The sequence below is a fragment of the Convolutriloba macropyga genome, chromosome 2 (genome assembly GCF_964194025.1).
Source record: "Convolutriloba macropyga chromosome 2, txConMacr16.3, whole genome shotgun sequence".
NCBI classification, from domain to species: Eukaryota; Metazoa; Xenacoelomorpha; order Acoela; family Convolutidae; genus Convolutriloba; species Convolutriloba macropyga.
Genome location: NC_134469.1, coordinates 63,642,746 through 63,664,736, shown reverse-complemented (window position 1 = coordinate 63,664,736; position 21,991 = coordinate 63,642,746). Strand labels below are relative to the sequence as shown.

The window sequence follows — 21,991 nt, the reverse complement described above, 5'->3', positions numbered from 1 at the left end:
ATTTGTTAGAAACTCAGACCTACAAAAAAACTTTTAAGCAATCTTGAATTAACTCAAAACAAGGCTAATCTTACTTTTAACTTATATGAGATTCTTCTGAAATTCAAATTTTGCTGTTCTCTTGCTAATTTAAATCGATTATTATGCAACATTTTTTTAAATCCAAAAAAATATCTCAAAACAAGACTCAATTAATGACAAGTAAATATTTATTACATGTGTGGAGAAAGAAGCTTATGATCGTACAGATTAATTGAAGCCATATGTTTAACTTGATGTTCATTTTGCAATCTCCTTATTTAGTCTCATCAATCAACAATTCACCTGGTTTCCATAAACGGTATAGGTAGACATGAATGCTTTTCTTTTAAGAAAAATTTGTAGTCTATTTGTAGTTAAGCGTCTGCACAAAATGTGGCCTTTTTACCATTTTTTTTAAAAAAGTTTAATCGTCATAGCGGTCAATTTTGTAGTTTAATGATTGTTTTAAAATTTAAACGATTTTTGGTGATATAAATAGTTGTTTCACGATTTTGATACTATGAGTTTTGATAAACATTTTCTGATTTTTAAATAATTATTCATTTTGACGTCATTTTTATTTTGATTTTTAAGCTGTGTTATTGATCTTTTCGGAGGCGTGTGTCATATCCTGGATAATGACTCGTTTTTGTGAACACATTTTCTGACTTCAGTTGATAACGAATGATTTTAATTATTGTTTCCAGAATCTAAACTGAATTTTTGAACATGGCATTTTTCGTTCTTCGTTTTTTCAACTTGTGACTTAGTCTGAATAATACTAAGTTTGATGCAACTTCTCGTGAAACCGACATCAAGACCTCTTTAATTTTCAACTGTTGGTTTTATGGCTTGTAGACCATGTGTTTTCTTAAAAACAATTTTCGTGAGTTTTTGATATTGGTCTGTTTTTGTAGTCTTTTTTGTCTTTCTCGCTTAGTTCCTCTGGAGGAGGTCCATTTTTGTTCAAACGAGATTTAAAGAACTTTAATAATTGTTTCATTGAATGGCTCATAGACTTTAAGGCTTTAACACTGTTTTTGTGTAAAATTAATTTTTAAACTTGAAATTCCGCATGTCTTTTTTTTACTAATTTTGTAGTTTTTGGACTTTTTAGTGTCATTAACGACAGAATGAACTGGCTTACTAGTGACTTACATATTAATCTTTGTTGACAATTTTTAGGTAAAACATTTATCAATGAATTTAAAAAAAGTGTCATCAAAATGATCAAGGATTTTTTCAACTTTGTTCTTGTTTTAAGCTTATCTGCATCTTAATCATTTTGCAACTTAATCACTGTCAAGAAAATGGTATCCCGTTTCTGTTGAGTTAATTTTTATCTGTACAATGGTTATATATTTGAGTTTGTGTTTTCTTCCGGCTCTGTTACCTCGATGTTTTCAAAACGATGGGATTTCTGGCTATTTGCTTTATTTTACGGTACTTGATTGACTGATTGACGTCTTGTCACATAATATCGTAAAGGACAGATTTCATTGGTTTTTGATAAGGAGGACACCAATGGTACTAACACACTTACACACAAACACGCACACACACACACACATATATATATATATATATATATATATATATATATATATATATATTCATCGAATTAATTATAGTTTTAACGGATTCAACGCTGTTTTTCCACAAAACTGAATCATTATTTGGCCTGTTTTTGGTGTTTTCTCCGTAGTCGTATGACATATTTTCGATCATGCTAGTTCTCAATGGCTTAAATTGGGGCTCTAATTGAACTAATTTGTGGTTTCAGTTGAAACATTTTTGTTTTAATGGCTCTGAACTTTATTGTACTCATAGAAAATAATAGTATTATTGTTACATAGTCCTCTTTAGGAGAGATTACATATCTTTCCTAAAGACGTAATAGTTATTTGTTTGAGTTTAGGATTTATCTGCTGCTCTTTTTCTTTTGGTACTAAGATTTAAATAGAAATCGACATTGAGTTTTGGTCACAATTACTGTTTGTTCTTGTCATTTTATTTTGTTGTTTATGTTTCCTTGTTGTTTTTAATGACAGGTCCCATCGGCCATCTAATGCAGCATTATTAAACATTTAGTGCTTTCCTTATTAAACTTTTTTTTTGCAAACAGCAGTTACTGTTGAAACTTCTGAATTCGTGAAAATTCTCTATCCCTTCCTCCATTGGTAGACAATTTTGTCAAAAATGTGGATGACAGAATCGGAACATTATGCGCAAACTACAAGCCTCGTTGTCTAGTTTAAATTTGATTCACTAATTTTTGTTAGAATCTGTGTTGCAGACTAAATTTTTCGGAAGTTCATTATCTTTGACCGTTAACCAACTTTGAGCAACTGCTAATCATCTTTTTTCAATTATTTTTTATCCAAGAGATTCGAGAAATTTCGTCGCACAAAATCAGACAAACTGAACACTGTTTTCTGGCAAATTGTACCCCTGCCTTGCAAGTAGACTGCTAGAGAATCTTGTGTCAGATCTTAAACGCTCAATTTTTTCTTATCACATCTTACTGAATAAATTCTTAGTAAGCATCATTGCAGATCTTACAGGATAAAAATTTAATTGTCCATGTGATAAATTGCGAACTAGCCTGACACCGTATGGCAAACTAATTTTGTCACTTAGGAACACGAGAAGTGTCTCCCATGATCTGAACTCCCTTGTGGACACACTGGTCGTGTACCCTGGAAACTGGGCATCACCATTTCTGAAGAAAGTGATAGTCTTTGCTTTGTCCACCCTCCTGTGTTGGGGTGGTCTGTAGTTGGGTCTCCCGAGATATCTGGCCTGGTCTGGCTCATCTCCTTCGTCTATGTGGGATATATTGACGGGCTCGCTGGTATAACGGCTAGCCCTGTCTTGTCTGTATGCATTGGAGTTGTATAAGGGCTCTGAGTAGTACGTACGCCTTGTCCTTGCTCTGCCAGAGTTCAAAACTGAGCTTGTACTTGCACCGTACTGAAACCAGAAGTAGCATTGAACTTGTGGGGAAAATGAACATCTTATATTACGTGTTAAAATTCCATTTTCAAGAGTAAATTTAATAGAGTTTGTCACTGTTTTTCTCGACAATATTTCAATATCCACACTCCTTAACACTCTTTTCTAAGCTGACACTTTTGCGCTCAGTTACCAGATGACAAGAGAATTGTGGTTTGTGCCTAAAAGAATTAAAGACAAGTTTTTAAGTTTCTTGGCCCTAAATTTTTTAATTGGTATTTTTTAAATAATTGGTCGTATCCGAGACCCCTCAGAGCAAGGCTATTATTAGATTTAATAAAATAGGCTTGAAATCAGTAAAATATCAAAATGGCTACTAGATAATTTCTTCAACAATGTTTAAAACAGCTAACATCTCGCCTACATGAAACTCAGTGTGTAACAGTTTGCCACTTATCAATTGGACTGCAATGAAAAAAGACCATATGGTCAATTATCTTAGTCCATGCAATGCTAAGCGTCGATTGATAAAACGATCAGATGTTTTGAAAGTAACTATATCAATGCTCCCAAAAAATAAGTTCTCTAAAATTGATCTCAAGTAAATAATCATTAAGTTTGAGCAATAAATATACGCCAACTAAACGCCAAAAAATGTTCACGTCAGCGTTTTTGAGAGAGAGAGAGGCGACACAAAGAGAGAAAAAAATGAGAGAGAGAGAGAGAGAGAGAGAGAGAGAAAGAGAGAGAGAGAGAGAGAGAAGAGTAGGAGTGAAAAAGTTTTAGGCAAGCGGGCGATCTTTTTGATCACGTGCGGCAATTTCAAACAGTTCTTTTATTAAATAACATTTTTTTCATTTATTGAATTTTTTATAGTTAACCCAAATTAGTAATAATCCGCATGAAATTTTTTTTGACAATATGAAACAAGAAATAAATTTTAGATTAAATTTTTCTTAGCTGATTTTACTTCTTTGCTTTGTTCGACGCTTTTTTAAAATTGTTTTGTAATCTTTTTCATTTTTTAGCACTTTAGGGAGTTCCGTGGTTCAATTCAGCTCATTTAGTTCTTGCTTGCCTCTTGATATTAATAATGTTAAGAGTGAGTTTTGAGTAATTTTATGCAAGTCTTGGCCAATTTTCGTCTGTTTTTAAGTTTTGTTCGTGTTTTACGCGTCTCGCTTTAATTTCTCTTGCTCAATTGTTCGCCTAGAGACATTCATTTGCTCTTTCTCCTAAAAGTTTTCTTCAAAGGTAATACACTTTTCACTGAAATAATTGTTGAAAAATTTTGTTAGGATGTTTTTGTACTTTTGTTTCTTTGTTTTTCAATGTTTTTTTCTAGGTTCTGAGTCAATAAAGTTCTGAGTGATAACTTTTATACTTAAAATAACGGATAGAATAAAGCATTTTTGGTTTTTGTGGATCATTTTTTATAGATTATATAAATGAGTTCATTTAAAATTTGTTTTTTGCTGTTGTCCTTCATTACTTTTCCTTTTCTTCGATTTTCTCTATAAGAAATATTTTTGTTGGTTTTGCTATTGATTGGTAGTTGTTTGTTGAGTGACAAAAAGTTTCACCGCAGAGTTTTTCCCTGCAATTTTTTCCGGAGTCCATTTTTGAAGGAGACTACTATCAGATGCTTTACGAGTTATTGGGTATTTTCTGGAGTTCCACATTCTCTGATGTTTTTTTTAAGATCTGTGATTAAAATTTTCGGTTTTCTCGCGTCAGCGAGAATTCAAAATGGCGTAGTGGTTTCAAGAATGCTGAGTTGTAAATAAACAAAAAGGCTAGTAGGTCTGAAGCGAGATTAAATTCAAAGTATGTTTAAGGTGGAGTGAGAAATTGGTATTCGAATAATTTTTGGTTTTTGAAAGCCAATTTGTTTTCGATTGCGGCTTTTTGTGTTCTGTTTTCAAGGTTTCTCTCATTAGTGCACTTAATGTGATACATATGTGATCTGATTCCACTTATTGGCAATTGATTCACATCATCACGGACTAGCCAACATTTTTTAAAGCTTCCACGCTATATGTGCTAAAAAGTTATTGTGAGCAATTCAATTTGTCTATTTTATTATTGTTTCTATTGTCTTATCACCTATTATCATTATTAATTGGTTTTAGTGATTGCTAAGGAGGTATATATATATATATATATATATATATATATATATATATATACTACTTCGTAAATTTTTAAAGGAGTTTTTGAGATTTGCGATTATTTATTTTTTGTCTTATGTAGTGTCATTTGCAACGGGTCTATGAGGTTGTATCTTTTGGGATGGGTCTTATTTAGTAATTTTGTTTGTCGCTATTTTATTATTTATTGTTTAGATGCTTTTATTTGTTTCAGTTCAAAAGTAATGCTTATAATGACTGATACAATTTGTTTTAAGAAACGTTATAAAAACTTTTTAGTCAATTGAATATATTAAACTTCATTTGCTGTGGTATTTCTTTTTATCATTAATGAAAGCTCTCAATCGCTGCCAAAGATGCGTATAGTAACCGAATCAATCGTTTCAACTCATAGTTTTTGTTTTTTCAGACTTATACGCTGTTTGTTTCCCAAAAAACTGGGGTAAATTTTTGGATTTTTCTAGTAATTGCCGCACTTATTGCTGACTTATCACTTAATCTCATTAATAATTATGTTTATTTTTTCGTTTTTTTTCAGTGAATTCAAAACAATATAAAGGAATGCGTTGTGCTTTATGATGGATTGTAGTTTTTCTGATTGATCTGTTCTGTTTCTGTTGGTGACAGTTCTGCTTGTTGTTGAGATTGTTTTTTTGCTCTTTGAACATTTAGGATTTTTTCTCGTACAGAATCAACAAACTTAATTGCAACAAAATTTTACAGAACTAGAGCTAGTGAAAATGGAAGTACAAAAATACAAAAGTGTTCTGGCCGGGCAATCAGAATTGAGAGGTCATTTTATTTTCGTACTGAATAATAGCTCAATGATACACTTTCAAAAAACTGTGCCCAAAACTGCATTAAGACGAAAGGAAACAAAATCTGGATATAGTCTGGTCTCATATGGTTATGAGTTCAAATCAAGTCTCACGTGTCGCTGAGCCATAGCCAGAGAGGCATGATCAATTACAAAAATATTTGCAAACTAAATTAAGTCGATATTGATTTTAAGTTAACTGGCCGCATAGTTCTACACTGCTTACTTATGTGCTTGTTTCCCTGTCAAACAGATTCCTTTTTCGGTACAAATGTCCCTTTGTTAGAACGTCACCAGCAAAGCTATTGAAGTGAATTTTGCGAGAAAAATTGAGATTATTTCCCGTCTACTTGTTCTGGGTTCAATCGATACAACTCGATACAATATCTTGTGCAGTGTCTAAAAATGTTTGTAACCGATAAGATAGGGCCATACACCGTTAAATATGTAAGTAATATCTTTGCTGATAGAATTGTAGCTATTGGCCAAAATGTACGTGCGATGTTTTGTAACATTTACAGAGAGCCACGCCCCGTGTTAATCAGGAAAATGTGCACAAAAAAAGGTATTGTTTGCATCTTCAGTTTATGTGCTCAGATTCATGAACGGTCTTAAAAAGTACCCTCGAGCAAATTTGAGCGAATGGTTAAAAGAGGAGACTATCAGAGATAATATTATATATCTGGGATGCTATTTTTAGCGCTTCGATAGTTCAAGTAACTCCCTTGCAAGAAAACGCTGTTATAATTCCTAGTTTAATTAACTATCGCTTCTGAAACGGCCAAATTTATGTTTTAGTTCTGATAGATCGTAGGCGCGTAGCATTTTCTACCGCCACATTAATGATGCAACCCAGCCTGATTTTTCTTAATCTTTTCGTTGACTGTGTTTATCATTAATGAAATCGGAAACTTTTTAAAGAAAAAAATCGGCTTGAAAAAAATCGAACACTTCTTTTGCCTCCAGAGTTTTGATGCTCTTAACCATTAAACTCTTACATAGAAATAACTAATTAATGTTATTTTGATTAAATTGAGCTACGGATGATGAAGGTTTGTCTAATTAATCCGTGTCTCATTCTGTCAGCTATTCGCTCGACCTCTGAAACTTATGAGGCAGAAAAAAAAATTTAATCATGAATGCCTCAAAAGACAAGGTTGCTGCGAACAGGTTGTATGCGTAGGCGTTCAGGTAGGTATAGGAAGTTAGGAATGTTGGTAGGGGGATGCGGATAGTAGATTAATATGCCTCATAGTTAGGAGTACGAAGGGGGAAATTAAATTCTCATTATTGATTCCTGGCAGTGAGCAAATGTGACGGCTTTATCCCAATTATCTACCTCATCAATCAATGCCCATCTATATTCGAAGAGAGTGCAGATTATGTGATCTTTCCCAAATTAACATCTTCATTACCATCCGCTCCAAACTCTGCCACTCCAGTTTGGGTGACGTCACAGATAGTTATAGTTACCCCAGATATCAATATCATTCTTTTTTCAAAATATCTCAAAATACGCAACTATATCGGGATATTTGTGCTCAAAATAAAAGACAAGGCGGCTCGTTAATGTGCTTTCGCACATGATGTTCCGACCCGAGCTCATCTACATTTTTGACTAAAATGTCAACCAAATCAAGAGATAACAAAAATAGATGTTTGAGTTTAAAACAATCGTTACACATTCTATCTACTAATTGAATTACTAATGCCATGCTTCATTACAGCACCAACGTGACCTGACATTGAAGAGACTAGAAAAAAAATAGCACCAACAAAATTTTGGCGGCAAAAAATGAATATCTAAATTTAAAAGCACCTGGTAACAACGTCAAAATGCAGTCAGATAAAACCTTAACTACACAAGTTTACCTTTTACTAACTATACAGCAGATGAAAAGTTTTCTTAACGAGACTAGGTAACAAGCCGACAAAAAGAACGAACAGTGAGGCGAAACTTAAAAATTAATCAACATTTTTTGCACCAAGAAAATTCAAAAATCTTAAAAAACATTGGTTTTTAATAAAAAAATCCTTGATAAATTACTAAAAAGTCATTACAAAACCAAAAGCACCCGTCTGTGGTCAGACTATGCCATAGAAACAAACTAAAGAGAAACTCAAAAAATTACAAACGATTTGCGAAAACACAAACCTTTGCTACCATTAAAATCAATACCTATCATCTGAATATGTATTTTTAATTCAGTTGTTATTTCTGCTATTTCAGTTGAAGGATTTATACTGAAAGATTAAATAAGTTTACTTGGGCCACATTTAAAAACCATTGGGATCTGTTATTACGCGATTGTTCTGAAGGAAGAGAAAAAGAAACGCAAAAAATGGCCATTCAATAAACGTTCAGAAAAACGAAACAACAGTGGCACATAATATCAATATATATGTTATTTCTTGAAATACACGAAATTCGATGGGACATCTGATTGATGAATAGAAGTTAAATTTGACGAAAGGAACCTATTCGCTATATACTGAATGTTTCGAGCAACATCATTCATTCAGTCCTCAATTACAAGCCTATGAGATCTGTGAGCAATTTACGGCTACCTAAAGAACAAAAACAGCGAATTCAGGAAAAAAAATTGAGCGACAAAAGGGTCGAAGGCATTAAAAAAATGAACTTTTCACTAAACACTCTTCAATTTTAAATTAATTTTTCAGGAGCAATGGGAAAACCTTTTTTATCAATATAATTTCAAAAAATCAACAAATATAAACAAATACATTAGACGCACGAAAATTGCGGGAAAACACGTATTATCAACGCCATTAAATTCATTAGCCTTCAACGGAAGCCAGTATATACAATAAATGATGCCTCGAGGGGACAATAAGTTTTTTTGCCAATCGTATTTCATCAATAAGACCTTACAACAAGTTAATGACTATGAAAACAACAACAGAGAGAGGCAAAAACCACAAATTCAGTAGAAAAGTGCCTGAAGAAAATGTCGAAGCAACTCAAATCATAAGCTCTTCCCTGAAAACTTTATTTATGATCCGTTGAACTTCTTCCCTAAACCAATAGGGACTCTCAGCAGTAAGATGATGTGATAAGATTTCAAAAGGATCGAAAAACAAAATAAAGTACCCAAAAAAAATATGAATTCTCGTGGCATTGATGTTTTAAAACTAATAGGTAGAAGATAAAACCGCTAACCAGATTAATTTTGGCTATAGTAGAACGGAAATGGATTCTGTTAGAACCAACAATGACCAAGAGTATTCACGAAAAAAAATTAGGAATGGTTGAATTTCAAAAAAGTTTCGAAAAATTATTTTTAAACCCTTAACAGCCAGTAAACTCAATCTTTCATCGGAGCTCAATGACGATGCTCAGATATAACCCATAGGGAGGAAAATGATGTCTGTCATGCATAGATAGTTAAAAAGACATCACAATAAGTCTTATGACAGAAAACAATAACAAAAACAGCAAAAACTAAAATTCAGTAGAAAAATGCGAGAAGAAAGTGTCGAAGACAATTAAACCATTAGCTATTCTCTGAAAACTTTCTCTGTGATCCACTGAACGTCCTCTCTAAGCCAATTGGATTACAATAATCTTTGGATAATGTGATAAAGAGTTCAAAAGTGACCAATAATTCAAAAAATCCAAAAAAAAAATTTAAAAAAATTGAAATCTTTGTCATTGAAGTCATATAACCAATAGCTAGAAGATAAACAGCTAAACAGAATATTTTTAGTCGCAGTAAAAAGCAAGTGGGTCCAGTCAATACTGAAACTCACTAACAGTTCAAGAAAAATTTAGGAATTGTTATTGTTCAAATAAAATTTTCGAAAAGTGATTTTTATTTTAACAGACATTAAATTCAATAGCTTTCAACGGAAGTCAATAAAAACGCTCAAAGATGCCCCGGTGGCAGTACATTTATGTTTGTCATGCATAGGTATTCATTATGAGATCACAGTAATTATAATGACTATTAAAACAACAAAAAAAAACAGGAGAAAACCAAAAAATCAGTAGAAAAGTGCAAGAAGAACGTGTCGAAGCCATTTAAACCATAAATTTTTGTTTAAAATTTTTATTGGTCATCCACAGAAGATCGTTTTTAAGCTAATGGGAACTGTCAATATTTGGATAATGTGATAAGATTTCAAAAGTAACCAATAATACGTAAAAATCCAAAAAAAATTTTAAAAAATTGAAATTTTTTGTCATTGAAGTCATATAACCAATAGATAGAAGATAAAACCGCTAACCAGTTTAATTTTGGTTGCAGTAGGAAGAAAGAGGGTGCTCTCACCCCTGGACTGACTTACAATTCACTATAATAAGATTATGATTCTTTAATATTCAAAAAAAAATTCGAAAAATTATTTTTTAAGTCTTAACAGCCATTAGCCGCCCCCTCAATGAAATAGACATGTTCACTTAATGCTCATTATGGAACATATTGCACTGTTAGTCAATGAATCCCTACCATAGGACTCCAAAAAAAATAGTAAAACTTCAAAAAGAAATTCAAAATTTCATTCAAAATTACGAAAACTCAGAATCGAAGCCAAAAAAAAACATGAGCAATTCCTTGAAAACGACGTTTTTTGTTCATTGCGCTTCATTCGACTATAAAGGAGTTTTGTCATTAATAGAACGTCGATATAAAATGTGACTTGTCTCTAGGTGACTTAAAAAAGCAAAAAAGAGAAAAGTTTTATTAAAAAAAGGGCTCTCAATTAGAGTTCGATTTTTTTTTGATAGTGAACTTCCCTATGAGACCAGAACTAGTCTTTCTATCGCCTTGCATTCAACTTTTACGAACTCAAAATTTATTCTTTTTATAGAAATTTGAATTAATGTTTTCGTAAAAAAGATCTTAGTTTGAAGAAAATTGTACTAAAAGTGAACAATCATGCTAAAGATCCCATTGTTCACACAAAACTTCAATCCTCGATAACTCCTCGAAAAAAACGAAATTCAAAAAAATCTTTTTACTTTTGAATTCTACGCTGGACCAGCTTTTTAATGATACCACTCACATTTCTCTACGACGAATATATCGATCGGCCAAAATTCACTGAACAAAAAAAAAAAACCCATTTGAGTATATAGTTCCTTCCCCCACAAGTGGGGTCGGAACAATAATGCGTCTATAACAACCAGGGAGAGTAGAGCCCGACCGAAACGAATTTGCATGAATCTTGCACTATAGTCATCGTCTAACAAGATGTTGCAAGATAACTATTTCTTTGCAAGTACCCTACAAGACCTGGTAAGAAAGCGTCTGGTATCGGCTGGTTTAATATTACCCTACCTTCGCTCTGCTATTATTAAAGGTGATAGAGTCAAGCTATGAGATATAAAGAATCAAATTTGGATTTATTACTCTTCGAAAATTGTCGTTTTTGCTCCAGAATAATAAGAAAGTTGTATTTTCTTTGCTCTGTCGATGCTTCGTTTAAATTCCTGTTTCTCTTTTCGGAAATTTGCACATTTTTAGGAGTACCGTTGAAATACATAGTTATACATGTGTGACTAAATTTGCGAATGTTTAGTCTATTATGGTCGTTGAAAGAAATTTAAATGCACTCATTTGTTCCCTCGCATACTTAGTTTTTATTCCTGCATCAATATCGATATGTCTTTTAAACAATCAACCATATCTTCAAAAGTGGCATGGTGTGTTGCGCCAAAACTGTGAAAGAGGAAACAACGGAACAACAAGAACAAAAAACATTGTCAATACTCATTTGACATTCTATTGAAATGGATAGAAAAGGATCAGGCACATTAACATACAATGCACGCACCGCTATTGTTCCCTGCAAAGCGACATAAGCACTGCTATACCTCAACCATACCAACCGCACGCCAACTTAATCCCCTACGCACAAAAAACTGTTATTAAAGCAAGTTACAGCTCGAAAAACAACAAAAGCAACATAATTCACTCTAAATATCATTCATCCCAACCGGGAAAACAAAAACCTATACTCTTTCATCCTTTTTGGTCGGATAACTCAGTTATTTCACTTCCCCCAAGCTGTCAAATTTACTTGAAATTTGTGCTGATATTAAAATATGACGCGTGCGCTGTTTTTTGTGAACTAATATCTCTCTGCTATTCAGTGATTACTATATTTGTAGCCTTGTACTAGATAAGCCCCAATCCATGACATGTCAGTGGCGACCTGCGAAGACAACCCTAAAAATAAATATCCCTAAAGCTACTTATTAAATTTTCTCACCTCAAATGTTCGCACCTCCTGTCCCCATAGTAATCAATTAAAAAATGGCACGATTCAGTAAGTTTCATTTTGTATGAACATTATTTCTCATGGCAGTTTCCTATATCGATTGATTTTGACTCATGCTCTTTATTTGAATTACTTGTTTGATTTCGCTTTAGAAATCAAGTTCCTTTTTGTTTCATTAAATTGTCGGAATAATTTATACCGTTATAACACACTTCGAACTCGACAGAGTGCAGGGCGATTGTTAACGTCATAAGGTGAGCAAGACTGTTATTTTAGTTTTATCACTCAAATAAATTTTTAAAAACATAAATGGGGCCTTTCTGCAAGACAGCAGTTAGGTAGTGGAAATAACAGTTTTTTCATATCTTAGCTTGCACCAAAAGGAGTCTTCGTAGAAGAATCCTTGCAGTTTCTCTTTTAATTCTGAATTTCGAAACGCAATTACTTATTTCGTTCCTATTGGAGACATTTCTAGGCTTATCTAGTGGAAACAACAGTTTTTCATATCTTAGCTTGCACCAAAAGGAGTCTTCGTAGAAGAATCGTTGCAGTTTCTCTTTTAATTCTGAATTTCGAAACGCAATTACTTATTTCGTTCCTATTGGAGAAATTTCTAGGCTTATCTAGTGGAAACAACAGTTTTTCATATCTTAGCTTGCACCAAAAGGAGTCTTCGTAGAAGAATCGTTGCAGTTTCTCTTTTAATTCTGAATTTCGAAACGCAATTACTTATGTCGTTCCTATTGGAGACATTTCTAGGCTTATCTAGTGGAAACAACAGTTTTTCATATCTTAGCTTGGACCAAAAGGAGTCTTCGTAGAAGAATCGTCGAAGTTTCGCTTTTAATTCTGAATTTTGAAACGCAATTACTTCATCAGGAATTTTAGGTTTTAATGTGATCTGATCTTTTGCTGAAATTGAGCTTTTTTTGCTTAGATAAAATGACGAATATGGGACAATATTTCGTAATTTTTGTAAACTTTTGAAATTAATTGTTAGATTTGGTTATGTTAACTGAATTATGATAAATATGAACCTGACAATTTTTCTCGAATAAAAATTTAAAATAAACTGAAGCACCATATTAAGCTAACCAAGTTGTCAACAGGGGAAAATTGATTTATTGAAAATTTATAGTTTTCTAAAAATTTATAGTTTAATAGAAAAAAAATATATAGAAGCAAGTTATGAGTAGCATCAATTTCTGACAAGAGCTTCTTAATTTCATTTGCGAGCTCAAATTACAATGAGACGATTGATAGACCAAAATTCAGTAAAAATATTTAGCTATAGCAATTCTCTTGGGCTGCTCAGCAAAAAATGCCTGTCAACTAAATATCACATTTGATATTAAACAGTAATTCTGTATCTCACTTGTTAAGTGAAACCAATGATTAACAAGACAAAATGGGTGCATTTAAAATGTCCTTGTAAGATCGTAAAGTCACAACACACACACACTCTCACACACACACACACACACACACACACACACACACACACCCACCCACACACACACACAAAATTTTATTATCGAAACTTTAATTTGAGTATGAGTTGGTTTTTATTTGTTCAAACTCTAAAGCAAACAATGAGAAATAACTGAATGTTGAAATTAGACGGATAGTTTAACGGATGCATTTGTTGTTGGGGTCAAAAAATGTCTCCTGCATTTTTTCATCGTTTTTTTCAGCGTTTTTTGCAAAGAGTTATCTCAAGAAACTTTGTTTGCGCTGAGATCTAGAAGTCCTAAAAGACGAATACGTTTTGGAATTGAAAACTAACTATTCTGTTGACAATAATGATTAGCAAACATAGAGTTGAGAATCAATAAAAATTACACAATTTGCAAACATAGAGTTTTTTATTAACATTTTCAACAGTGCGTTTTATAGCATATCTGGTGATCAAATATATTTATATTGCAGCCGTTTAATATGCTTGAAAAATTTGAAAACGTAAAAATGCTCAAGTATTGTTTTGTGTTGCAAAACACAAAAAAAACATAGCTGGTAGATTGCTAGAAAATAGGCGCCATAGTTTTGTAGATATGCAGTCTCAAAATGAAAATACAAACAGAACGAACATCAGACATTTGTTTTTTTTTGTTAATTACTGATATTTTTTTATTGGGAATCGCTATACTTTATTGCTGCTTTTATTAGCTGCTCTCAATTAACCTTCAATTATAGTGATAAAAACTAAGTTGACTTTTTCCTGGAACTAAATACTGAAGAGACAATTTGAAAATCTAGAAAATAATTTTTGAAAGTGAGATAATTTACGTGTGACTGAAAAATTAGTCACACAAATGGGCAAAAAAGCGCAAAACATATCTTGAAAGTCCTGAACAAGAGTTCAAATTTTTTTGTGGTTAAACGAAAAATTAGACCTCCCTAGAAAAGACTAGGAATATAGTTTCAAATTTAGAAAACAGTTGCATTTGCAAAAGTATAAATCAGTTCCACAAAACGTTTAAAAAATTAGTATGATGGTAACAGATTTCTGTCTGACACAGTGATTGAAATGTTTTTGTTTTATGTAGTTTTAAATCAGTGAGATTAAATTAGTGAGATCTCATGTCAACCACCTACCTTCTTATTCTGATAATAGTTGTAATGGTCAGTGAGAGGTCTGGGGTACATAGCAACCACGATATAAATAGTGGAAAAACAAAAACAGAAAGAAAGATAAAATTCCCAGTATTGTGGTATCTTTGCAATGAATTTCCCTGTGACTTTGAGAAGACTACTGAACCACTGATGATACTAATTTGTTTGACCATAGAGCACCTGTTTCAAATATATTTTTCATCAACTTTTCCGATTGCTTTGAGATTCACCTCAGCATTTCAGAAATGTCGACTTTTTGTGTTCATAATATATTTATCAATTGCAGTGTTGTAATTTATATCCGGACATCAAAACATACAAATTTTACGTGGACAATTGTATGAATGTAATGCGGCAGAATCACTTTGAATCAACATTTTATCATCAAAAGTGTTTATGATCGAGAGCGAATAAGACAGCAGGAAGAATTGCTGATCAGTATGTGACTAAAATGCTCATTTTATTTGACCTCCTTTGCGCTTAATTTTCCGTGTTTTCAACTATAGAAATAACAAGGCGGCTCGTTAATGTGCGTTCGCACATGATGTTCCGACCCGAGCTCATCTACATTTTTGACTAAAAGGTCAACCAAATCAAGAGATAACAAAAATAGATGTTTGAGTTTAAAACAATCGTTACACATTCTATCTACTAATTGAATTACTAATGCCATGCTTCATTACAGCACCAACGTGACCTGACATTGAAGAGACTAGAAAAAAAATAGCACCAACAAAATTTTGGCGGCAAAAAATGAATATCTAAATTTAAAAGCACCTGGTAACAACGTCAAAATGCAGTCAGATAAAACCTTAACTACACAAGTTTACCTTTTACTAACTATACAGCAGATGAAAAGTTTTCTTAACGAGACTAGGTAACAAGCCGACAAAAAGAACGAACAGTGAGGCGAAACTTAAAAATTAATCAACATTTTTTGCACCAAGAAAATTCAAAAATCTTAAAAAACATTGGTTTTTAATAAAAAAATCCTTGATAAATTACTAAAAAGTCATTACAAAACCAAAAGCACCCGTCTGTGGTCAGACTATGCCATAGAAACAAACTAAAGAGAAACTCAAAAAATTACAAACGATTTGCGAAAACACAAACCTTTGCTACCATTAAAATCAATACCTATCATCTGAATATGTATTTTTAATTCAGTTGTTATTTCTGCTATTTCAGTTGAAGGATTTATACTGAAAGATTAAATAAGTTTACTTGGGCCACATTTAAAAACCATTGGGATCTGTTATTACGCGATTGTTCTGAAGGAAGAGAAAAAGAAACGCAAAAAATGGCCATTCAATAAACGTTCAGAAAAACGAAACAACAGTGGCACATAATATCAATATATATGTTATTTCTTGAAATACACGAAATTCGATGGGACATCTGATTGATGAATAGAAGTTAAATTTGACGAAATGAACCTATTCGCTATATACTGAATGTTTCGAGCAACATCATTCATTCAGTCCTCAATTACAAGCCTATGAGATCTGTGAGCAATTTACGGCTACCTAAAGAACAAAAACAGCGAATTCAGGAAAAAAAATTGAGCGACAAAAGGGTCGAAGGCATTAAAAAAATGAACTTTTCACTAAACACTCTTCAATTTTAAATTAATTTTTCAGGAGCAATGGGAAAACCTTTTTTATCAATATAATTTCAAAAAATCAACAAATATAAACAAATACATTAGACGCACGAAAATTGCGGGAAAACACGTATTATCAACGCCATTAAATTCATTAGCCTTCAACGGAAGCCAGTATATACAATAAATGATGCCTCGAGGGGACAATAAGTTTTTTTGCCAATCGTTTTTCATCAATAAGACCTTACAACAAGTTAATGACTATGAAAACAACAACAGAGAGAGGCAAAAACCACAAATTCAGTAGAAAAGTGCCTGAAGAAAATGTCGAAGCAACTCAAATCATAAGCTCTTCCCTGAAAACTTTATTTATGATCCGTTGAACTTCTTCCCTAAACCAATAGGGACTCTCAGCAGTAAGATGATGTGATAAGATTTCAAAAGGATCGAAAAACAAAATAAAGTACCCAAAAAAAATATGAATTCTCGTGGCATTGATGTTTTAAAACTAATAGGTAGAAGATAAAACCGCTAACCAGATTAATTTTGGCTATAGTAGAACGGAAATGGATTCTGTTAGAACCAACAATGACCAAGAGTATTCACGAAAAAAAATTAGGAATGGTTGAATTTCAAAAAAGTTTCGAAAAATTATTTTTAAACCCTTAACAGCCAGTAAACTCAATCTTTCATCGGAGCTCAATGACGATGCTCAGATATAACCCATAGGGAGGAAAATGATGTCTGTCATGCATAGATAGTTAAAAAGACATCACAATAAGTCTTATGACAGAAAACAATAACAAAAACAGCAAAAACTAAAATTCAGTAGAAAAATGCGAGAAGAAAGTGTCGAAGACAATTAAACCATTAGCTATTCTCTGAAAACTTTCTCTGTGATCCACTGAACGTCCTCTCTAAGCCAATTGGATTACAATAATCTTTGGATAATGTGATAAAGAGTTCAAAAGTGACCAATAATTCAAAAAATCCAAAAAAAAAATTTAAAAAAATTGAAATCTTTGTCATTGAAGTCATATAACCAATAGCTAGAAGATAAAACAGCTAAACAGAATATTTTTAGTCGCAGTAAAAAGCAAGTGGGTCCAGTCAATACTGAAACTCACTAACAGTTCAAGAAAAATTTAGGAATTGTTATTGTTCAAATAAAATTTTCGAAAAGTGATTTTTATTTTAACAGACATTAAATTCAATAGCTTTCAACGGAAGTCAATAAAAACGCTCAAAGATGCCCCGGTGGCAGTACATTTTTGTTTGTCATGCATAGGTATTCATTATGAGATCACAGTAAGTATAATGACTATTAAAACAACAAAAAAAAACAGGAGAAAACCAAAAAATCAGTAGAAAAGTGCAAGAAGAACGTGTCGAAGCCATTTAAACCATAAATTTTTGTTTAAAAATTTTATTGGTCATCCACAGAAGATCGTTTTTAAGCTAATGGGAACTGTCAATATTTGGATAATGTGATAAGATTTCAAAAGTAACCAATAATACGTAAAAATCCAAAAAAAATTTTAAAAAATTGAAATTTTTTGTCATTGAAGTCATATAACCAATAGATAGAAGATAAAACCGCTAACCAGTTTAATTTTGGTTGCAGTAGGAATGAAGAGGGTGCTCTCACCCCTGGACTGACTTACAATTCACTATAATAAGATTATGATTCTTTAATATTCAAAAAAAAATTCGAAAAATTATTTTTTAAGTCTTAACAGCCATTAGCCGCCCCCTCAATGAAATAGACATGTTCACTTAATGCTCATTATGGAACATATTGCACTGTTAGTCAATGAATCCCTACCATAGGACTCCAAAAAAAATAGTAAAACTTCAAAAAGAAATTCAAAATTTCATTCAAAATTACGAAAACTCAGAATCGAAGCCAAAAAAAAACATGAGCAATTCCTTGAAAACGACGTTTTTTGTTCATTGCGCTTCATTCGACTATAAAGGAGTTTTGTCATTAATAGAACGTCGATATAAAATGTGACTTGTCTCTAGGTGACTTAAAAAAGCAAAAAAGAGAAAAGTTTTATTAAAAAAAGGGCTCTCAATTAGAGTTCGATTTTTTTTTGATAGTGAACTTCCCTATGAGACCAGAACTAGTCTTTCTATCGCCTTGCATTCAACTTTTACGAACTCAAAATTTATTCTTTTTATAGAAATTTGAATTAATGTTTTCGTAAAAAAGATCTTAGTTTGAAGAAAATTGTACTAAAAGTGAACAATCATGCTAAAGATCCCATTGTTCACACAAAACTTCAATCCTCGATAACTCCTCGAAAAAAACGAAATTCAAAAAAATCTTTTTACTTTTGAATTCTACGCTGGACCAGCTTTTTAATGATACCACTCACATTTCTCTACGACGAATATATCGATCGGCCAAAATTCACTGAACAAAAAAAAAAAACCCCATTTGAGTATATAGTTCCTTCCCCCACAAGTGGGGTCGGAACAATAATAATGAGAAGTAACTATGCTGAGCATACGCACTCTGAATCAACGCATTTAATATCAGATAGAGCTCAATTCTATGGCAAAATTTAGGCAACTATTCTTTGGCGAGTTTCACCAAATAATCTTTTAAGGTATCATCAAATCATTGAAAAAATTTTAATCGAATTTCATCGCAATTATATCATCGTAACATTATTCTGAAAATTTTATGAAATTAAACTAATTATTTCAAAACGACAAAAATTAAGCTTGAGTCATTTAACTATTAAGGAGATATGTAATCCCATCTTTAAATCACTTGACTCAAAGCACTTAGACTGACGTTGAGCGGCGTTAGCAACTACCTATTTTGGTCAATTCTTCTATTTATTGATGCATATTCAGCAATTTAACAAAGTATCACAATCCCCCCCCCCCCCCCCCCATTTTATTGAATGCACATGAAATCAAGTTTTTCGCATTTTTATTTAGTTTAAATCAAATATTGATATCAAACTTACCCCTCTTGAGGTGTATTTGTTAGCAGCTGCTGACGTGTAGCGTGACACACCTGAAGGGTTAGAGTTAAAACTACGTACTGACATCTTCATAGCGGAATGTTGCCTTGAATTCGCGGGGGGCTTCTTTAAGTCCAAAGGTGGCCTGTAATGGTCAATACCCCGTATATCATCAGGAATTGCGCCTCGTGTCAAAAGGGCTTTAGCCCTTGTCTGGACAGTTTCCTTCGGATCCGTGAACAACTCGGGCATTGTTTGGTCTACCCCGTCACGTGGTGTGTACTGTGAATGAGGCATCACTGGGTCAAATCGTTTAATGCTTTCAATCTCAGTTCTTACAGTTACGTCATTTGTAAGGTCACGAGGGGACATGACAGATATTTTGTTCAGGTCCGAGGGTCGCTCGCTCGGCACTCGAATGATTAGAGGAACTTTGATGTCGCCTTGAGGTATAGTTTGAGAAACAGCTTCTACAACATAGGAGAGGTCAACTTCCAGGTCGCTATAAACAGGTGGTCGAGAGGAGTCAATCATGTTAATATGTTGGGAATCTTTCAATGTGATCACATTTTGTTTGCCCTCTTTCGCTTCTAGAATATCCTTGCCCTGCAGTGTATAAACATCGTTACCCAATCTCAGCTGAAGGTTTTCTAGGAACTTGCTGTCTTTCCCACGATGTAGAGCGTCACACATCTCGAATGGGAGCACAACATGTACTGGTACTTCATAATGGGAAACACCTGGTTTAGAGCCTGATTGCTTGTTTGAAGTGTGATCAACATAGGCATTACCTGTGAATTTGTCGTCGCCCACAAAGACACTAACAGACGGATCAAAAAGGCTCATCGCATTAACAAACCATAAAACTAAAGCTATCAATGTTCAAACGAAAGCGAATATACTACTCTGTACTGTACTTTGCAGGTATAGTTTAGAAGCGTACAGAAAGATACAAACCAATTTAATAAGTTTTTGAGCAAAGCATTAGAAACAATTTTCAATCCGACTTCAACGTGTTGTTATAAATGTTCGTTAAAAATGAATGTAAAAAATTTATTTGACACATGAATTGATGCATCTATGAAGCCATACATGCAGTGTTACTAACTGAACTTGTCACATTCTTTTTATTATATCGTTAAACATGCTTTTGAATTTCGAATGGCTTTTTTCACTTCCTCAAACATACTTTCGATTGATTGCTAAAGCTCAAAAAAGCCAAGTCAAATCTGAATAGTACCAATTATGTAAACAAAAATATGGGCAATACGGACAGTTTCACAGCTCACTCAAATGTTAATGTTACGATCCAACGTTGGGGGGGGGGGGGTATATCATAAAAGGGATTTTTTAAAATTCTGATTATTCTTGTCCGTTAATGTATTTCCCGTAGAAAAATTGAAAAAGTAGTCTTCGAAAGCTTGCTGTTAATAATAAATATAACTGGAGCGCCGTCCGTATTTTGCCCTGTTATTTGATTTGAATTTCCGGAAAGCCTGTATCGTTTTATGGAGAAATTGGGGATTAAATTTCAAAAATTTAAGATGTATAACAAATTTTTGGCAAGAATTGGGCACTTTTGTCATTTTGTTCAAGCTCTCGATAGACAATGCAGTGCAAGAGCATAAACTAGACCTGGAGTTACCAAAGACCGTCCTCACCCTCGACCAATATAAGGTATGAAAAGACTGTCCTTGATGGATTTTTGGGATCAAATGAGTTTTTGTGGACTTTGCGTGATATTCTGGACTTTTGCTGAAACAACCGTCCTCCTCATTTGGCTGGACAATGAAGCACCTCTGTGTTGGCTGCAAAAATTCGCTGGAAATAAGCTCGCAACCGTAGAAATTGTTTTTCATTTCCTAAAAATGACTGCATGTAGAAATTTGTTAATCATAGGGTAAATTTGGAGAAGGTCACGAGATCGGACCCAGATGCTGGCGGAAGAAATTTTTAGTTTGACCAATTTTTGTCTATGAAATGAATGAGCCTTGACCCTAACAAGGGTCCTCGACTGCGTGTAATTTAAGTCAATATTTACCCTCCCAACTGAAATTATTAGGTCTTTTCATAAACTCCAGGTTTAGACTAGGATACACAATGCACTGAGCACAAAACATCTTTCCTCGAGGTTTTCTTCTACTGAAAAGGGTAGAAGGAATATTGCAATGTCGTTTTTTCCGATAATTGTGCCCAATTTAGTATAATTGAAGCTAATTTAGCACAAAAAACACAGATTACATCTTATTACATCAATTTCCCCACGAATAACTATTACTGGCGTAGCTGAAAAATTTCGAAACAAATTTTCTTTCTTGAAATATTTCTATCTTGTGCAGTTATCAAGGACAAATATTCACAAAATTTTGTTTCTTTTTGTTTTTCACGCTTGAAAAAATTTACCAATAAAGATGAGATTTGCATAAATATTGATGGAAAATGGAATGATACCCAAAGCAATAGGAGATCTATGAAACAAGCTACAAAAATTTGCCTAAACGAAAGAGTATGGTAATTTTATTGCCCTAATGTATACTCCAATTTTAAGCTTTCAATTTTTAGTTTTTTAATTCAATTTCGTGTGAGTTAAGAATAAAACTTGAACCAT

At 33.1% G+C, this 21,991-nt stretch overlaps 1 protein-coding gene across 1 annotated transcript in view; it reads right to left on the bottom strand.

Moving 5' to 3' along the window:
* Positions 1-20,652, bottom strand: part of LOC142334962 (uncharacterized) — a 41,085-nt gene extending 20,433 nt beyond the window's left edge. Inside the window, exons 1-2 of the mRNA XM_075383291.1 lie at positions 19,387-20,652; positions 2,627-2,994 (exon numbers count right to left, since the gene is read on the bottom strand). Of these exons, the coding sequence (XP_075239406.1) occupies positions 2,627-2,994; positions 19,387-20,229 (1,211 nt within the window). The 5' untranslated portion in view covers positions 20,230-20,652. The remainder of the gene's footprint in view (positions 1-2,626; positions 2,995-19,386) is intronic.
* Positions 20,653-21,991: the final 1,339 nt, after the last annotated feature.